The 13,458-nt window shown below is 53.0% G+C and overlaps 3 protein-coding genes across 4 annotated transcripts in view; 2 read left to right on the forward strand and 1 right to left on the reverse strand.

The window, feature by feature from the left end:
- Positions 1-13,458, reverse strand: part of LAMB3 (laminin subunit beta 3) — a 65,426-nt gene that overhangs the window by 36,798 nt on the left and 15,170 nt on the right. The gene's annotated exons all lie outside the window — the stretch shown is intronic.
- LOC136023566 (11-beta-hydroxysteroid dehydrogenase 1-like) lies at positions 3,363-8,474 on the forward strand. The gene is made up of 7 exons (XM_065698127.1): positions 3,363-3,579; positions 3,678-3,769; positions 4,349-4,479; positions 5,026-5,137; positions 5,746-5,931; positions 7,193-7,336; positions 8,020-8,474. The coding sequence occupies exons 2-7, from the start codon at positions 3,682-3,684 to the stop codon at positions 8,274-8,276; spliced, it is 918 nt and encodes a 305-aa protein (XP_065554199.1). The 5' UTR covers positions 3,363-3,579; positions 3,678-3,681; the 3' UTR covers positions 8,277-8,474.
- On the forward strand, positions 9,627-13,000 carry LOC136023751 (11-beta-hydroxysteroid dehydrogenase 1-like). Its single transcript, XM_065698564.1, has 5 exons — positions 9,627-9,856; positions 11,002-11,132; positions 11,731-11,842; positions 11,930-12,115; positions 12,627-13,000. Exons 1-5 carry the CDS (start codon positions 9,769-9,771, stop codon positions 12,983-12,985), a joined length of 876 nt encoding a protein of 291 aa, XP_065554636.1. The 5' UTR covers positions 9,627-9,768; the 3' UTR covers positions 12,986-13,000.

Genomic DNA, 13,458 nt, shown 5'->3' on the forward strand with positions numbered 1-13,458 from the left:
CTGTGCCAAAACACACACACATCTGTCACGGCTCAACAGCATTATGTTGACACGCACATTAGCCTAATGTGAGTGAAACCAAGGGCAGCGCTTGATAACGGTGATATCCCTACCTGTAAAGAATCACAGCTTGGTTTGGGTTGGAAGAGATTTGAAAGCTCATCCACTTCCGGCCCCTTGCCCCCAGCAGGGACCCCTTCCACTGGAGCAGCTTGCTCCAAGCCCCTGTGTCCAACCTGGCCTTGAGCACTGCCAGGGATGGGGCAGCCACAGCTTCTCTGGGCACCCTGTGCCAGCGCCTCAGCACCCTCACAGGGAAGAGCTTCTGCCTTAGATCCAACCTAAATCTCCCCTGCTGAAGTTTGAACCCATTCCCTCTTGTCCTATCACTACAGTCCCTGATGAAGAGCCCCTCTCCAGCACCCTTGTGGGCCCCCTTCAGACAGAAGGCTGCTCTGAGGTCTCCACACAGCAAAGAAAGCGATTATGGTGGTCACGGTAAAGTATGCTGGGAAAGCTGGCTAAACAAAATACTGCTTAAATGCTAAAGGCAAGCGGAGGAGGGGGAATCCTCTGCATTAACAAGGATTTGATAATGAGTTGAAAGAAACAAGTATCACTCAAAAGAGAACGACAGAAGTGGTATCCCACCCCCTGCCAAGGGCTCCAAGTCCCCGAGCTGCGTGCAGAAGCCTGTTGGCGCCGCAGCCCTGCCCTGGAACGTGCTCCCTCCAGGCAGCACAGGGCTGTGGGCACAGCGGGGGCTCTCCCGCAGCTCCCTCCTGGGCTCTGCCAGCTTGCTGTCAGGACAAGTTTCCTTCATCTCTGCGTTTCCTCCAGGCGGCACTAAATGAAGAACCTCCCCCGTGCAGAGCGATTGGAGCAAGGCCGAGCATCACCCCCTTGAGAAACACGCTTCAAACAGGCAAGCGATACAGAAATGACTTCCAGTGGGGGGGATGCATCCTTAATAATCTGGGTAAAGCAGTTTCAGGCATCTCCCCCTTGCTCCCAGGGCTCCCACTCCCAGGGCCGGAGCCGGACATGCCACTGGGCTCCCTCTGCCAAGGCACTAAGGTTTGGCAGCACAAGGCCAGCACCAGCTGAGACAGGAAAACACTTCTCCATAGTCTCCTCTTCCTGCCCTGCTCTCCCTCCCGTCGCTCCCCACCCCCAGGAGGAGGTTAAAATCAGTCACAAACAAGCTCTTACGTTGCAGAAAGCAAAACAAACCCAGAAAAAGCTGCGAGTGGGAGTGAGGAGCAGCAGCACCCTGCAAGGGCGACAGCGGCCAAGCACGCGGCAGCCAAGGGTGGCCAGAGCCTGCAGCACAGCCCCCAAGCCCCGATGGGGACCACACCAGCATCCCCACGCGTCATTTCCACACAGGACACCCTAAATGGCACACACAAAAAGCTGGTGCTATAAAAAGTGTGTGTTCAAAACATGCAGTATTTCAGTCATTATCAGCTACTTTGTCTTGCACGAAAACCAAACCCAAACCCACAAGTCTCATTAAGCAACACAGCAGCAAGGCAAGAGAAGCATTTGGCTCCATACCCAGCAGACTGCCTCCAGGCCCACGTCTCCCTGTGCTGATGCAGAGCAAGGAGCATGATACCTTCCCCACACGCTTGCAGACAGTGCACAGAGGTTGTCAGTTATTGCTTTACTGCAGTATCCCAACTCCAGTAATAAACAACAATACCTGGAAGGGGTCTCCCTCCCTGCCGGCAACACAGACAAGATCACAGCTGAGGTTAAGTGCGTTCTTCTTTTCAAGCCAAGGAACAAAATGGTTGCCCCATGATCACAACCCAAATTCAAAGCAAAGGGAGGCAGGAAGCAGCAGAGCAACCATACTGATGGTATTTGCCCAAGCTGGGATGAGGGCTTCTCAGTTGAGAATGAAGTTGAAAGGCATGAAAGGAAATACTAATCTATAAAGCAGAAGCAATGCCGGAGAACTTCACTGCCCTACCAGGCAAGCCACTAACTTAACTCATCTTTCTTTGAAAGCTGCAACAGGGGAAAAAGATGTCTTTAAATAATTCCTCCTTGCTGATTAACGCAGAGGGGTCCAAGAGGGGCAATTGCAGCATTGTGCCTACATAAATCAGACTACAGTGCAGCCCCTACACTGCAGATGAGGCTCTGGTCCCAACAAACATGCTTCCCCCCAACCAGGAAAGCAGAGGCTCTCACAAGACAGCTTCAGGAACACATAAATCTCCCGCAGCATCCCCATTCCATGCACATCGCAGGTACTTGTACTCTGGGATGAAGATCCCAGTGCCAGACCAAAGCTTGCACATCATGCGTACCTATTGCATAAGATCAATGACATTGAATGAGCTGCTGCAAAGACGGATGTTACGTGATGTTTCCTCAGAATATATTCACTTAGAGGTAAGTAAAGAGCTCTTACAAAACTCAAAGCAGGAACCACAGCAGCAAAGACCCTTACTTCTCTGTAGAAATCGGAAGCGAGGGTTTCACTCCAAACCTCCCTGTGCCTCAATGGCCCCTCTAGAGTCTGGGTGGCTGCATCCCCAGTGATGGGCTCAGCTCAGCCCCTTCTCCCTGATCTGTCTCAGCAAAGTGGTTTTGGAGCTGTTTGGCAACGGTACACGCTGCTGGGTCCCTGCTCCTCAGCATCGCAGTGTCAGGAAGCCGCTTCAGGGCGCAGATCAGCAATGCTGTTCTGGTGTTCAGTTCTGGTGTCTCCAACATAACAACATGGAGCTGTTGGAGCAAGTCCAGAGGCCACGAGGATGATCAGCGGCTGGAGCACCTCTCACACGAAGACAGGCTGAGAACATTGGGGCTGTTCAGCCTGGAGAAGAGAAGCTGAGTGGAGACCTCAGAGCAGCTTCCAGTGTCTGAAGGGGGCTACAAGGATGCTGGAGAGGGGCTCTTCATCAGGGACTGCAGCGATAGGATAATGGGGAATGGGTTTAAACTTGAACAGGGGAGATTTAGGCTGAGTATAAAGAAGCTCTTTCCTGTGAGGGTGCTGAGGCGCTGGCACAGGGTGCCCAGAGAAGCTGTGGCTGCCCCATCCCTGGCAGTGCTCAAGGCCAGGTTGGACACAGGGGCTTGGAGCAAGCTGCTCCAGTGGAAGGGGTCCCTGCCCGGGGCAGGGGTTGGAACTGGAGGAGTTAAGGACCTTTCCAACCCAAACCAAGCTGTGATCACAGCACAGCACCTTTGCTGCAGACGGTGCTGGCTGTCCCCCCGCAGCACAGCAGCCCCTGGTACCTGACCCGCATCTCCTATGCACCCGGCTGAGATGCCAGCAGGAATAAAAGGCACTGTTTAACCACCTGCACCGGGGCTGCCTCTGATGTTCTCCAAGTGAAACTTGATGCTGCTCGGCAAAGACACACCTCTTCAGGGTGTTGTGCAAAATTCTGCATTTTAACGGAGGACAGGAAATATGAAAAGAGCCGGGCAGAACCCAACCGGCACCGCCGGGTAGGCCGAGGTTCTGCCACCTAAACCCAAGGGTTTGCTTCACTCAGCCAGCCAGCCGTGATTTTTCCAGTGCTTTGAAAGCTGCAGTTCCTTCACTAACAGGTTTTAAAGGATTGGCATCGCTGCTTCCCTCTGCAGCAGGGCAGCAGAGGGATTTTTCCTTCCCTTCTCTTTTCATGCTTTATTTCCTGGCTCCACAGTGGGATGGGTCGGTTGCAAAAGATTCTCATTCCCTTTTTGGGACTGGTTTTGGCCTTCTGGTTTTATTCTGCGAGGGAGACTTTCAAACCGGGTAAGTATTAAAAGCGAATCTGTCTTTAAGGAAAACTGTTTAAAGGCACATTTGAGCGTTTTGCATAGAAACTGTAACAGAGCTCGGACCAAAGCAGGTCTGAGCCTTTGTGTGGTGGCTGATATTGACAAGTTGTTTTAACAGAGATATTAAATCAAGATGAGCAAGGACTATGCAGAAATGCTGCCTGAGGGAGCAGGTGAGGCAGCTGGTGTGAGAAGAGGGCTCTGGACACTCGATTTTCCATTGTGTAGCAGAAGAATTTACAGCCATGACTTAAATGTTGGATTCTGAGTTCTGAAGCATGCACTTTGTGGGTGATTACACTGCAAAATAGTCAGGGTGGTGATAAGCTGTGTCCTGACTCGTGGAAAAAGGCTCTGTCCCCATGTCACTGCAGGCAGCGAGGAGCTGCTTTTCCCAGCAGATGGAAGAGATGCCCTGGTGCTGGACCCTTTGAACTCGCAGGCTCACTGAGCTTCCAGTTTACTTACTCTGAAAGGTGCCAGGGGAGGTTTTAATGTACATCTTTTCTAAGTAGCATTTGGATAAGTTAAATCCCTGTGCCTTGGTCTGCAGAGATGCTGAAAGGGAAGCGGGTGATTGTCACCGGAGCGAGCACCGGAATTGGAGAGGAGATGGCGTATCACCTGGCACGGATGGGATCCCACATTCTGATCACAGCACGGACAGAGACCAAGCTACAGAAAGTAAATGGCAAGCTGAGCACTCACACATGCACATTCATGGCAGTGCACACACTAACATGTGAATGCCAATCTTGCATCATGGGTACATGCACGAACATACACACATGTACTCGCCATGGCACAAATGGCAGGTAGGCACAGTCACATTCATGGCTACAAGTCCTCGTCCTGCCCGGGGCTCCTGCCTGCACAGAAATCCCTCTCCTGCAGATACATGCACTCTGCATAGCACATACTATGATATTTGAACTTAGTTATGTACACATAGGCCCATACGCACAGGCTCCCTCAGCACACACACACCCTCATTCCATGGCGGTGATATACAAGCTCCTGCTCACCCTACACACATGCAATTCCAGCACCCATAAAGAGCCAGACTGCCTTGGGTAACGCATTCACCAAAGGAATCTGTTTTTCAGGCTCCCTTTGAAGCTCCCAACACTCCAAACCACATCCCAGGGAACGCAGACACCCTCTTTTGCTACCACACCAGGTTCCCTGGGGCAGGGCAGCGGTTTCTGACGCATGCTGTTGGTGTGACAGGTTGTGGAGCGGTGCCGTGAGCTGGGAGCAGCATCAGCACAGTACATCAGCGGCACCATGGAGGACATGGCCTTCGCTGAGCATGTGGTGAAGGAGGCACAGACCTCACTGGGTATGTTCAGTGACAGTGGAACACTGCATCTCGCCTTGGACATGCGCCTTTCTGCCATGTGCCTGCTAAAAGAAGCAGGTGAAATGGAGATGGGGTGAGACAGGAGGGAGTTTTTCCCCTTAATTCTGCCCCTTTCAGACCTGGCTTCATCCCTCAAACTGAACTGCGCTCTCAATTTCAGCTCGGTGCCCTCGTGACATCCTGTTCCAGTACCACAGCCCTGGATTTCATCACCCCCAGCCACTGGGCTCTGAAACCATCAGGCCCACAACAGCCCTGCTATTGCGGTCATGGGTCACAGCTGTGGAAACGCAGTATTTCAGCTCTGTGTGGAGCACTCCTCCTGCCTGGGCCCACAGACACCTCCAGGGTGACCTCCCTTGCTCCATGGCACTTGTGTCTTGAACCAACAAAACCCCAAATCACAATAAAATACTTACTAGCAGCCACCATCTGGGCTAAACCCCTGCTCTAGAGATGAGAGGGCCCAGATCTGACCCAAAAACCTGATTTCTTTTGAGTACATTTACTCTGCTCCCAGGAACAGCTCTGATTTACGGTTGTAGCCCTTTCCCACCCAGCACTCATGCTTGCTCCTCTGCTCACAGGAGGCCTGGACATGCTGATTCTTAACCACGTGGGCACGTCGTACTTTGGCTATTTCGATGGAGACGTTGGGCACGTCCGAAAGCTCCTGGAGATCAACTTCCTCAGCTACGTGGCAATGACCGTGTCAGCCCTGCCCATGCTGAAGGAGAGTGAGGGCAGCATCGTGGTGGTCTCATCCATGGCAGGTGAGTGGGGAGCGAGGTAGGTGTCATGGGATGCAGTCAAAAGACACCATGGGCTGCTTTTCACACATAGCATGCAGAGTCCCAGGCATTCTAAAGGAGCCATAACTGCTTAACACACCCAAACACCCCCACACGCAACCTAAACCCGTGTCTATTTTGCATTTTCTCAATGGAATTTGTTCTCTGATACAATCCAATCACCCCGGTGTGCTTTTTGACAAGCCCTATAATTAAATCCCACATCCTGGTGTCAGGGCCATTAGAGCAGCAGAGCTCAAACACCCCCAGTTTTGGGGGAGGAAAGTGGAAACGCAGTGATTTCACACTGCATCAGTTCTCTGCGTGTCCATCTGGTTTGGTAGGTCAAGTTCCTGCTAATATTTGTGGAGGGAGTTGTTGACTGACTCTATTCACAAAAACATGACTCTGTTTAATAGATTTCTGTTAAGTCAGGAAACTAAATTACTAACAGATGTCCCCCCTCCCAGCCCGTATGTTGGTTCGTCTTCTGATCAGCTCAGAAGCCAGAGAGTTTTAACTTTGCTCCATCTCTCCCCCCTGAGGGTTTCATAGTTACTGCAGGCCGCTCATACCCTGAGCAGAGACCTTAGCTTTGGCCGGAAGACCTTAAAAGAGCTGGAAGCCGGTGGGAATATTAACGCTGCTGTTCAGGTGCCAGGGTGACATTTTAGTAACAGTAAAGTATGCTTCTAAAGAGTTCAGAGGAGGCCACAGAGATGCTGCGAGGGCTGGAGCAGCTCTGCTCTGGAGCCAGGCTCAGAGAGCTGGGCTGGGGCAGCCTGGAGAAGAGAAGGCTCCTGAAGGGGAGACCTGAGAGCAGCTCCAGTGCCTGAAGGGGCTGCAGGGAACCTGGAGAGGGGCTTGGGACAAGGGCCTGTAGGGACAGGCCAAGGGGAATGGCTTGAACCTGCCCGAGGGGAGGCTGAGCTGAGCTCTTAGGCAGAAGCTCTTCCCTGGGAGGGTGCTGAGGCGCTGGCACAGGGTGCCCAGAGAAGCTGTGGCTGCCCCATCCCTGGCAGTGCTCAAGGCCAGGTTGGACACAGGGGCTTGGAGCAAGCTGCTCCAGTGGAAGGGGTCCCTACCCGTGGCAGGGGGTTGGAACTGGATGAGCTTTAAGGGCCCTTTCAATACAAACCAGGCTGGGATTTTACCCAGAAGGGAGTTCATCTGATGCAGGACAAAGGAGAGGTTCAAGCAGACCAGCTTTCTGTGCTATAACAGACCTTCACTCTGTGTCCAGGTAAAGTCGGGTTTCCTTTTACGGTCCCCTACTCTGCAACTAAGTTTGCCTTGGATGGATTTTTCAGCTCCCTGAGACAGGAATTCCACATTCAGAACATTAATGTTTCCATCACTCTCTGCATCCTTGGCTTCATCGACACTGGTAAGATCAGTGCTGTTTGATCCAGGTACTGAGCATCACCTCAGCTTCTCATCCTGCCCTTCAACTCCCTCTGCTACTGGTTCTCCCCTTTAACTGCTGCTGCTTCTCCTCTAGGCCTGCTCTAGGGCAAGCAAAACCCACTGTTCCTATATGAGTGTGATTCTACCTCTCTCCGACCAAATATCACCCTCATTGGTGGCTTTTGCCTCTTGCCCCATGCTATGTAAAGCCATCCGCTACTACAACCTACAATTCAGTTAGTGCAAGTGTTCAAGGCCAGGTTGGATGGGGCTTGGAGCAACCCGCTCTAGTGGAAGGCGCCTCTGCCCGTGGCAGGGGGTTGGAGTTGGATGAGCTTTAAGATCCCTTCCAACTCCAATCACTCCGTTATTCCTTGTGCCACCCACCTCCCATTAACACCATTCAGTGATGCAGCAGCGAGTGGGAAAGCAAGCTCTGCATGCACCGGGCAGCAGAGGGGAGCCCAATACTCATGCATTTACTCTGTTTCCACGTGCAGACCGACAGGTCCACGTTTAGCGTTTACAAACCCTTCTTTATCGGCTTCTCGTTACCGGCACAGACCCCTCGGTCTCAATGTTCGCTCTCCCCGGGCTTAACCCTGAACCGGAGGTGCCTGCTGCGGTACCCCCCAGTGATGCTGCTGTTCCCCCCTCCCGCAGACCGCGCGCTGCAGGCCGCCGCCGACGTGCTGCTCGTGGCCCCGGCGCCGCGGACCGAATGCGCGCTGGAGATCCTGAAGGGGGGAGCGCTGCGGCGGCGGGAGCTCTATTACCGGTACGGCTCGACCCGGCTCCCGCTGCTGCTGCGCGACTGCGCCGCCGAGCTGCTGGACCGCCTGGTGCGCAGCCGGTACCGGCTGGACCGCATCGGCACCGGCCAGCGCCGCCACCCGCCTGCGCCGCCCGACCGCCGGTAACGGAGCTGCGGGCTGGGTTGAGCGGTAGCTCAGGTTCCCCGGTGCAACACCCTCCTCTGCCGGCGGACACCGGTCCTGCCTGCGCGTCGGAGATGCGGGGTTGTGCGGGATGGGAGGGGGGGGGGTCCCTTCCCGGCATTCCCGGATGAGGGAAAACATGGGAACAAGCTAGTTATAAAATAAAAGTCTCTAACCCAACGGTGCGTTCGCTGCGGGGTTTATCCCTTCTTCTCCACCATGATGCCCCTGACTCGCCTTCCACAGGGAAGCAGAGTCCTTGTGATAATCACTCATTGCTTCATTTTCGGAACAACTGCCTTTCAGCCTCTTTTTGCTGGCTTTACAGCCAAATTAAATGCACCCTGCTACCCAAATAAAAATTCCCAAACTTGGTAGATTATTACACAAACTTTATAACTGGAAGATGCCTTCTAGATGCATGGAGCTGCTGCATTGATACCCCAGGCTAAGAGCTCAGGCACCATGAGTGATGCATATGGAATGCAAAAACCACAGCCCAAGTAGGCTCTACACCACTTCCTGGGCACTGGCAGCAGTGCCCAAGCTGATGCATTTACATCTCAAATGGATCCAACCACCCAAGCACCAACCATTACCTATCCTGAGACAAAGCAGTGCGCAGCCTCCCCAAACTCTTCCCATTGAAGCACTCCCCAGGATCTGTTTGCTTCTCACCTTCTAAGACAAAATCAGGAACCAGATTTACTGTGTAGGTTGCCCTGAGATCACCTACACAAACCAGCACATGTAGAGTGGCTTTTGCCCTTTAAAAGTTTGGACTGCAGTAAGTCCAGAGGAGGTCACGGAGATGCTGCGAGGGCTGGAGCAGCTCTGCTCTGGAGCCAGGCTCAGAGAGCTGGGCTGGGGCAGCCTGGAGAAGAGAAAGCTCCTGAAGGGGAGACCTGAGAACAGCTCCAGTGCCTAAAGGGGCTGCAGGAAAGCTGGAGAGGGGCTTGGGACAAGGGCCTGTAGGGACAGGCCAAGGGGAATGGCTTGAACCTGCCCGAGGGGAGGCTGAGCTGAGCTCTTAGGCAGAAGCTCTTCCCTGTGAGGGTGCTGAGGCGCTGGCACAGGGTGCCCAGAGAAGCTGTGGCTGCCCCATCCCTGGCAGTGCTCAAGGCCAGGCTGGACACAGGGGCTTGGAGCAAGCTGCTCCAGTGGAAGGGGTCCTTGCCCATGGCAGGGGTTGGAACTGGATGAACTTTAAGGGCCCTTCCAATCCAAACCATTCTATCATTCCTGGCAAGACAAGGGGACAAAGGGACAGCATAAAGTCCAAAACAACACTTCTGATTAGTTTAATATTTGCTGAATCACCGGAAGCCAAAAGGAGGGCCCAGCAGATACAAGCGCAAACGTGTGCAAGGTCAGAACCAGTTCAACACTGCCATCACTCCCTGCCTCGTTTGCAACCTGCCTGCAGGCAGAGCTCTGGAGTTTCTCCTGTTCCTGCCTGTACTTCTGCAGAGGGATGGGTCTGATACTGAAGATTTTGATCGCCTTGCTGGGACTGGTGCTGGCCTACTATTTTTATTCAGCTCCTGAGAACTTCAACGAAGGTAAGTCATTGGAAAAAAATCACATTTAAATCCACAACTAGTGAGGCTGCTGCCGGAGCAGCAACACGTGCCCACATGGAAGAGCACTGGCTGTTGGAGGGGCATTTCAAAGCACACACTGAAAAGGTGGAGCACGGGAGGGCTGAGGGCTGGGAGAGGAGCACAGTTAACACCCAGTGCAGGCGGTCAGAGCACTCTGCACCACACAGGAAAGCTCCTGGAATTACAAGTGGGTCTGCTAGGACGCATGGTTGTCCGTAAATGCTCCATCCCTGGCAGTGCTCAAGGCCAGGCTGGACAGAGTCTTGGGTGACCTGGTCTAGGGTGAGATGTCCCTGCTCACGGCAGGAGGTCAGAACTGGATGATTTTAAGGTACTTTCCAACCCGAACTATTCTATGATCTGACGATTCTGGTTTCAGCTCGAAGTTATTTTTCTCCTTCCTGGTAGCCAGTGCAGTGCTATGTTTTGGCTTTAGTCTGAGAATAGTGCTGATAACATGACAATGTTTTAGTTGTTACTCAGTACCGCTTACTCTGATCAAGGACTTTTCAGCCTCCCGTGCTCTGCCAGTGAGGAGAGGCAAAAAAGCTGGGAGGGAGCAGAGACAGGACACCAGACCTGAACTTTGCAAACGGGTATTCCATCATGCCCAGTATAGAAACTGGGGGGAGGTACCCAAAGGAAACCGCTCAGGTCAGGCTGGGCATTGGACAGTGGGTGCTGAGCAATTGCTTTGTGCATCGCTTGGGATTTTTTTCCTTTCCCCCTTTGAGTTTTATATTCTTCTCCCCTTGGTATTTCCCTTAGTAGTAGTGTATTATACTTCAGTTGTTATGCTCTTACTTCAACCTGTGGGGATTTACATTCTCACAATTCTCTTCCCCATCCTGCCTGGAGAGGGGAAAAGCGTGCAAATGGCTGCATGGTGCTGAGCTACCTGGGCTGGGCTTAAACCACAACTTAGGAAACATGCAGTTTCCCCACTCTATTTGTCAACCCTTGCCATGTCCAAAAGTCTTCCCAGGCTGGATGCAGAGCTCAAGCCTCACACATGCTCCCCACCAAACTGGGATTAACAACCAGGGTTGGGGGGGGAAGCAGTTGGGCTGTGCCAGCTCCGAGCTCTGCATCCTCCTTTCCAGAGATGCTCCGTGGGAAGCGGGTGATCGTGACCGGAGCCAGCACCGGCATCGGGGAGCAGATGGCCTATCACCTCGCACGCATGGAGGCCCACCTCCTGCTCACGGCACGCACAGAGGCCAAGCTGAAGAAAGTAAATGGCAAGCAGAGCTCATGTCGGGCTGACAAACCCCATTCACAACCCTGAACCCCACAGGCACACAGATATCCACCCTATCCCATGCATGTGGGGACGTCACACAGCACACAGATCCAGTCCAGTGTCTCCCCAGCATGAGCCTGTTCTAACATACAGACACCCCTACCACAAATTGTGTGGTCAAAGCTGAAAGCACAGCACTTCTTTCTCTGCAGCCTTCAGCTGTGAATTCTGATCATCACCACTTGTCTGCCCAGGGCCTGGTCTGATCAAACTTTGCCCTTCCTCAAAGTCTGAACTGGTTTTGCATGCTGTATACAACAAACCAAAGTTGAGCAATCATATTCCTATTTCTGAATATGAAATATTTGTACTATTAACTCTGCAGCCAGAAACGTTTCTCTGAGCAATGTGTCTCCTCCCATAAAGGGAGAAGGGCTTCCAGTGGAACAGGGTGACGGCTGCCCATTCACCCCAAAACAGAACAGCCTTCATGGGACAGGGTGGTCCTTGGAGGGGATTCCATTGCCAGTGGGATAGGGGTTCTGTGGAAGGGAGTCCACTGCCACTGCTGTTCTCACTGTCACTGCAGGTAGTGAAGCGGTGCCTGGAGCTGGGCGCCGCGTCCGCCCGCTATGTGAGCGGCTCTATGGAAGATGCCACGTTCCCCGATGTGGTGGTGAAGGAGGCTGAGAACACCTGGGGTAGGTGCTTTGGGACCATCCCAGCCACCGAAAAGCTGGTTTGTTTTGAGATGCTGGTTCCTAACAGCAAACACACTCTGCTTGCAGGCGGCCTCGATATGCTCATCCTAAATCACATCGGTCGCAGCAACTTCAACTACTTTGACGGGGATGTTGGGCACGTCCGAAAGCTCCTGGAGATCAACTTCCTCAGCTATGTGGCAATGACAGCGTCTGCCCTTCCCATGCTGAAGGAGAGCAATGGTAGCATCGTTGTCATTTCATCCATGGCAGGTGAGCAGACGAGGGGCCAGGCTCTCCCTGCCCACATCCCTACCTCTGCCTGCAGGGGATCCCTGCTGTAGCTCCTCTTCAAAAGACAGCATAAGGACCATATAGCAGAAAGCTACAGGCCACTGGGGGTCAGGATTAGCATAGGATTTATCCTGGATGCACAATTTGACTCCTCTGGGGGGTTTATATCCCATGCCCTGTTCTGCCATTCTCTTTGCACCCACTAATCACCTTCATGCACTGAAGTCAATGATACACCACTGCATGGCCACATATTACATACGGGAATACATACAGCAAAACACGAACAGTATTGCCCACATCTGAAGGTACTTCATGCCATATGCAACATTGAAACACTCCTGCATTTATTTATTTCTCTCAAGCATTCATGACAGCTAACTCCAACTCCCTAAACCTCAATATTGTAGCTACTTGAAGGGCAAGAGGAAAGGAGAGCCACGCAGCCTGGTCTGCCCACTACACAAACCCTGATGTGTTTCTGTTCCAGGTAGAATTGGCACCCCATTTATTGCTCCCTATACTGCAACTAAGTTTGCCTTGGAAGGGTTTTTCAGCTCATTGAGACAGGAATTCATCTTGGAAAAGGTCAACATCTCCATCACACTCTGCGTCCTGGGCTACATTGACACAGGTGAGCTCAGCATCACTGGGACTCCAGGACAATGCATTTCCGGGCAGAGTCAAGCCCATGACCTGCCTTCCAGCCCCAGCCTGCTCAGCACCTTGCTTTGCCACCACTGCTGGAACCCAGGCTGCAGGGGCTGTGCAATCAAGGAAACAGAGCTCCAGCTCCTTAAAGTGCGGTCTGAGAGCTTTGACCCTCCTATCCTTGCAGTAAACCCGTGAAGGTGGGGCTTCCATCCTATGGTGACTCAAGAGGTAGAAAGGAATGGGAAGGCCATTGCTATAGTTTTAACTGCTCTAAGTAGGACTGCTGCTCAGATTGTTGGAGGAAGTAAGTGCCTATGGCAGCCCCTCCATCTGACACTGCTCTTCCTGTCCCTCCAGAGAACGCGGTGCGAGCGGTCTCCCATGCCGTGCGGAATAAACCGGCGCCAAAGGAGGAATGTGCCCTGGAGATCATCAAGAGCGGGGCACTGCGCCAGCGGGAGCTGTACTACCCAACCCATCTGATGGGCAAACTGATGCTCCTCCAGGCCATAGCCCCCGACTTCCTCGACTCCCTCATGAGGGGCAACTATAAGGTGGAAAACATCAAAAGACCATAGCCCCCAGGGCAGGGAGCATGCCAGGACACCTTGGGCCAGACATGAGGGGTTTGGGTGTTAATCTGGCTACTTGGGTGCCCTTTCCTATGC

The sequence above is a fragment of the Lathamus discolor genome, chromosome 19 (genome assembly GCF_037157495.1).
Source record: "Lathamus discolor isolate bLatDis1 chromosome 19, bLatDis1.hap1, whole genome shotgun sequence".
In the NCBI taxonomy this organism is placed as follows: domain Eukaryota; kingdom Metazoa; phylum Chordata; class Aves; order Psittaciformes; family Psittacidae; genus Lathamus; species Lathamus discolor.

Excerpts from the sequence above, each read along its gene's own strand:
- LOC136023566 (XM_065698127.1), top strand. The coding sequence starts at position 3,682 with ATGGGTCGGTTGCAAAAGATTCTCATTCCCTTTTTGGGACTGGTTTTG. Across the intron at positions 4,480-5,025 it reads CAGAGACCAAGCTACAGAAA|GTTGTGGAGCGGTGCCGTGA; the intron begins GTAAATGGCAAG and ends TTGGTGTGACAG. Across the intron at positions 5,138-5,745 it reads GGAGGCACAGACCTCACTGG|GAGGCCTGGACATGCTGATT; the intron begins GTATGTTCAGTG and ends CTCTGCTCACAG.
- LOC136023751 (XM_065698564.1), top strand. The coding sequence starts at position 9,769 with ATGGGTCTGATACTGAAGATTTTGATCGCCTTGCTGGGACTGGTGCTG. Across the intron at positions 9,857-11,001 it reads TCCTGAGAACTTCAACGAAG|AGATGCTCCGTGGGAAGCGG; the intron begins GTAAGTCATTGG and ends CCTCCTTTCCAG. Across the intron at positions 12,116-12,626 it reads TGTCATTTCATCCATGGCAG|GTAGAATTGGCACCCCATTT; the intron begins GTGAGCAGACGA and ends TTTCTGTTCCAG.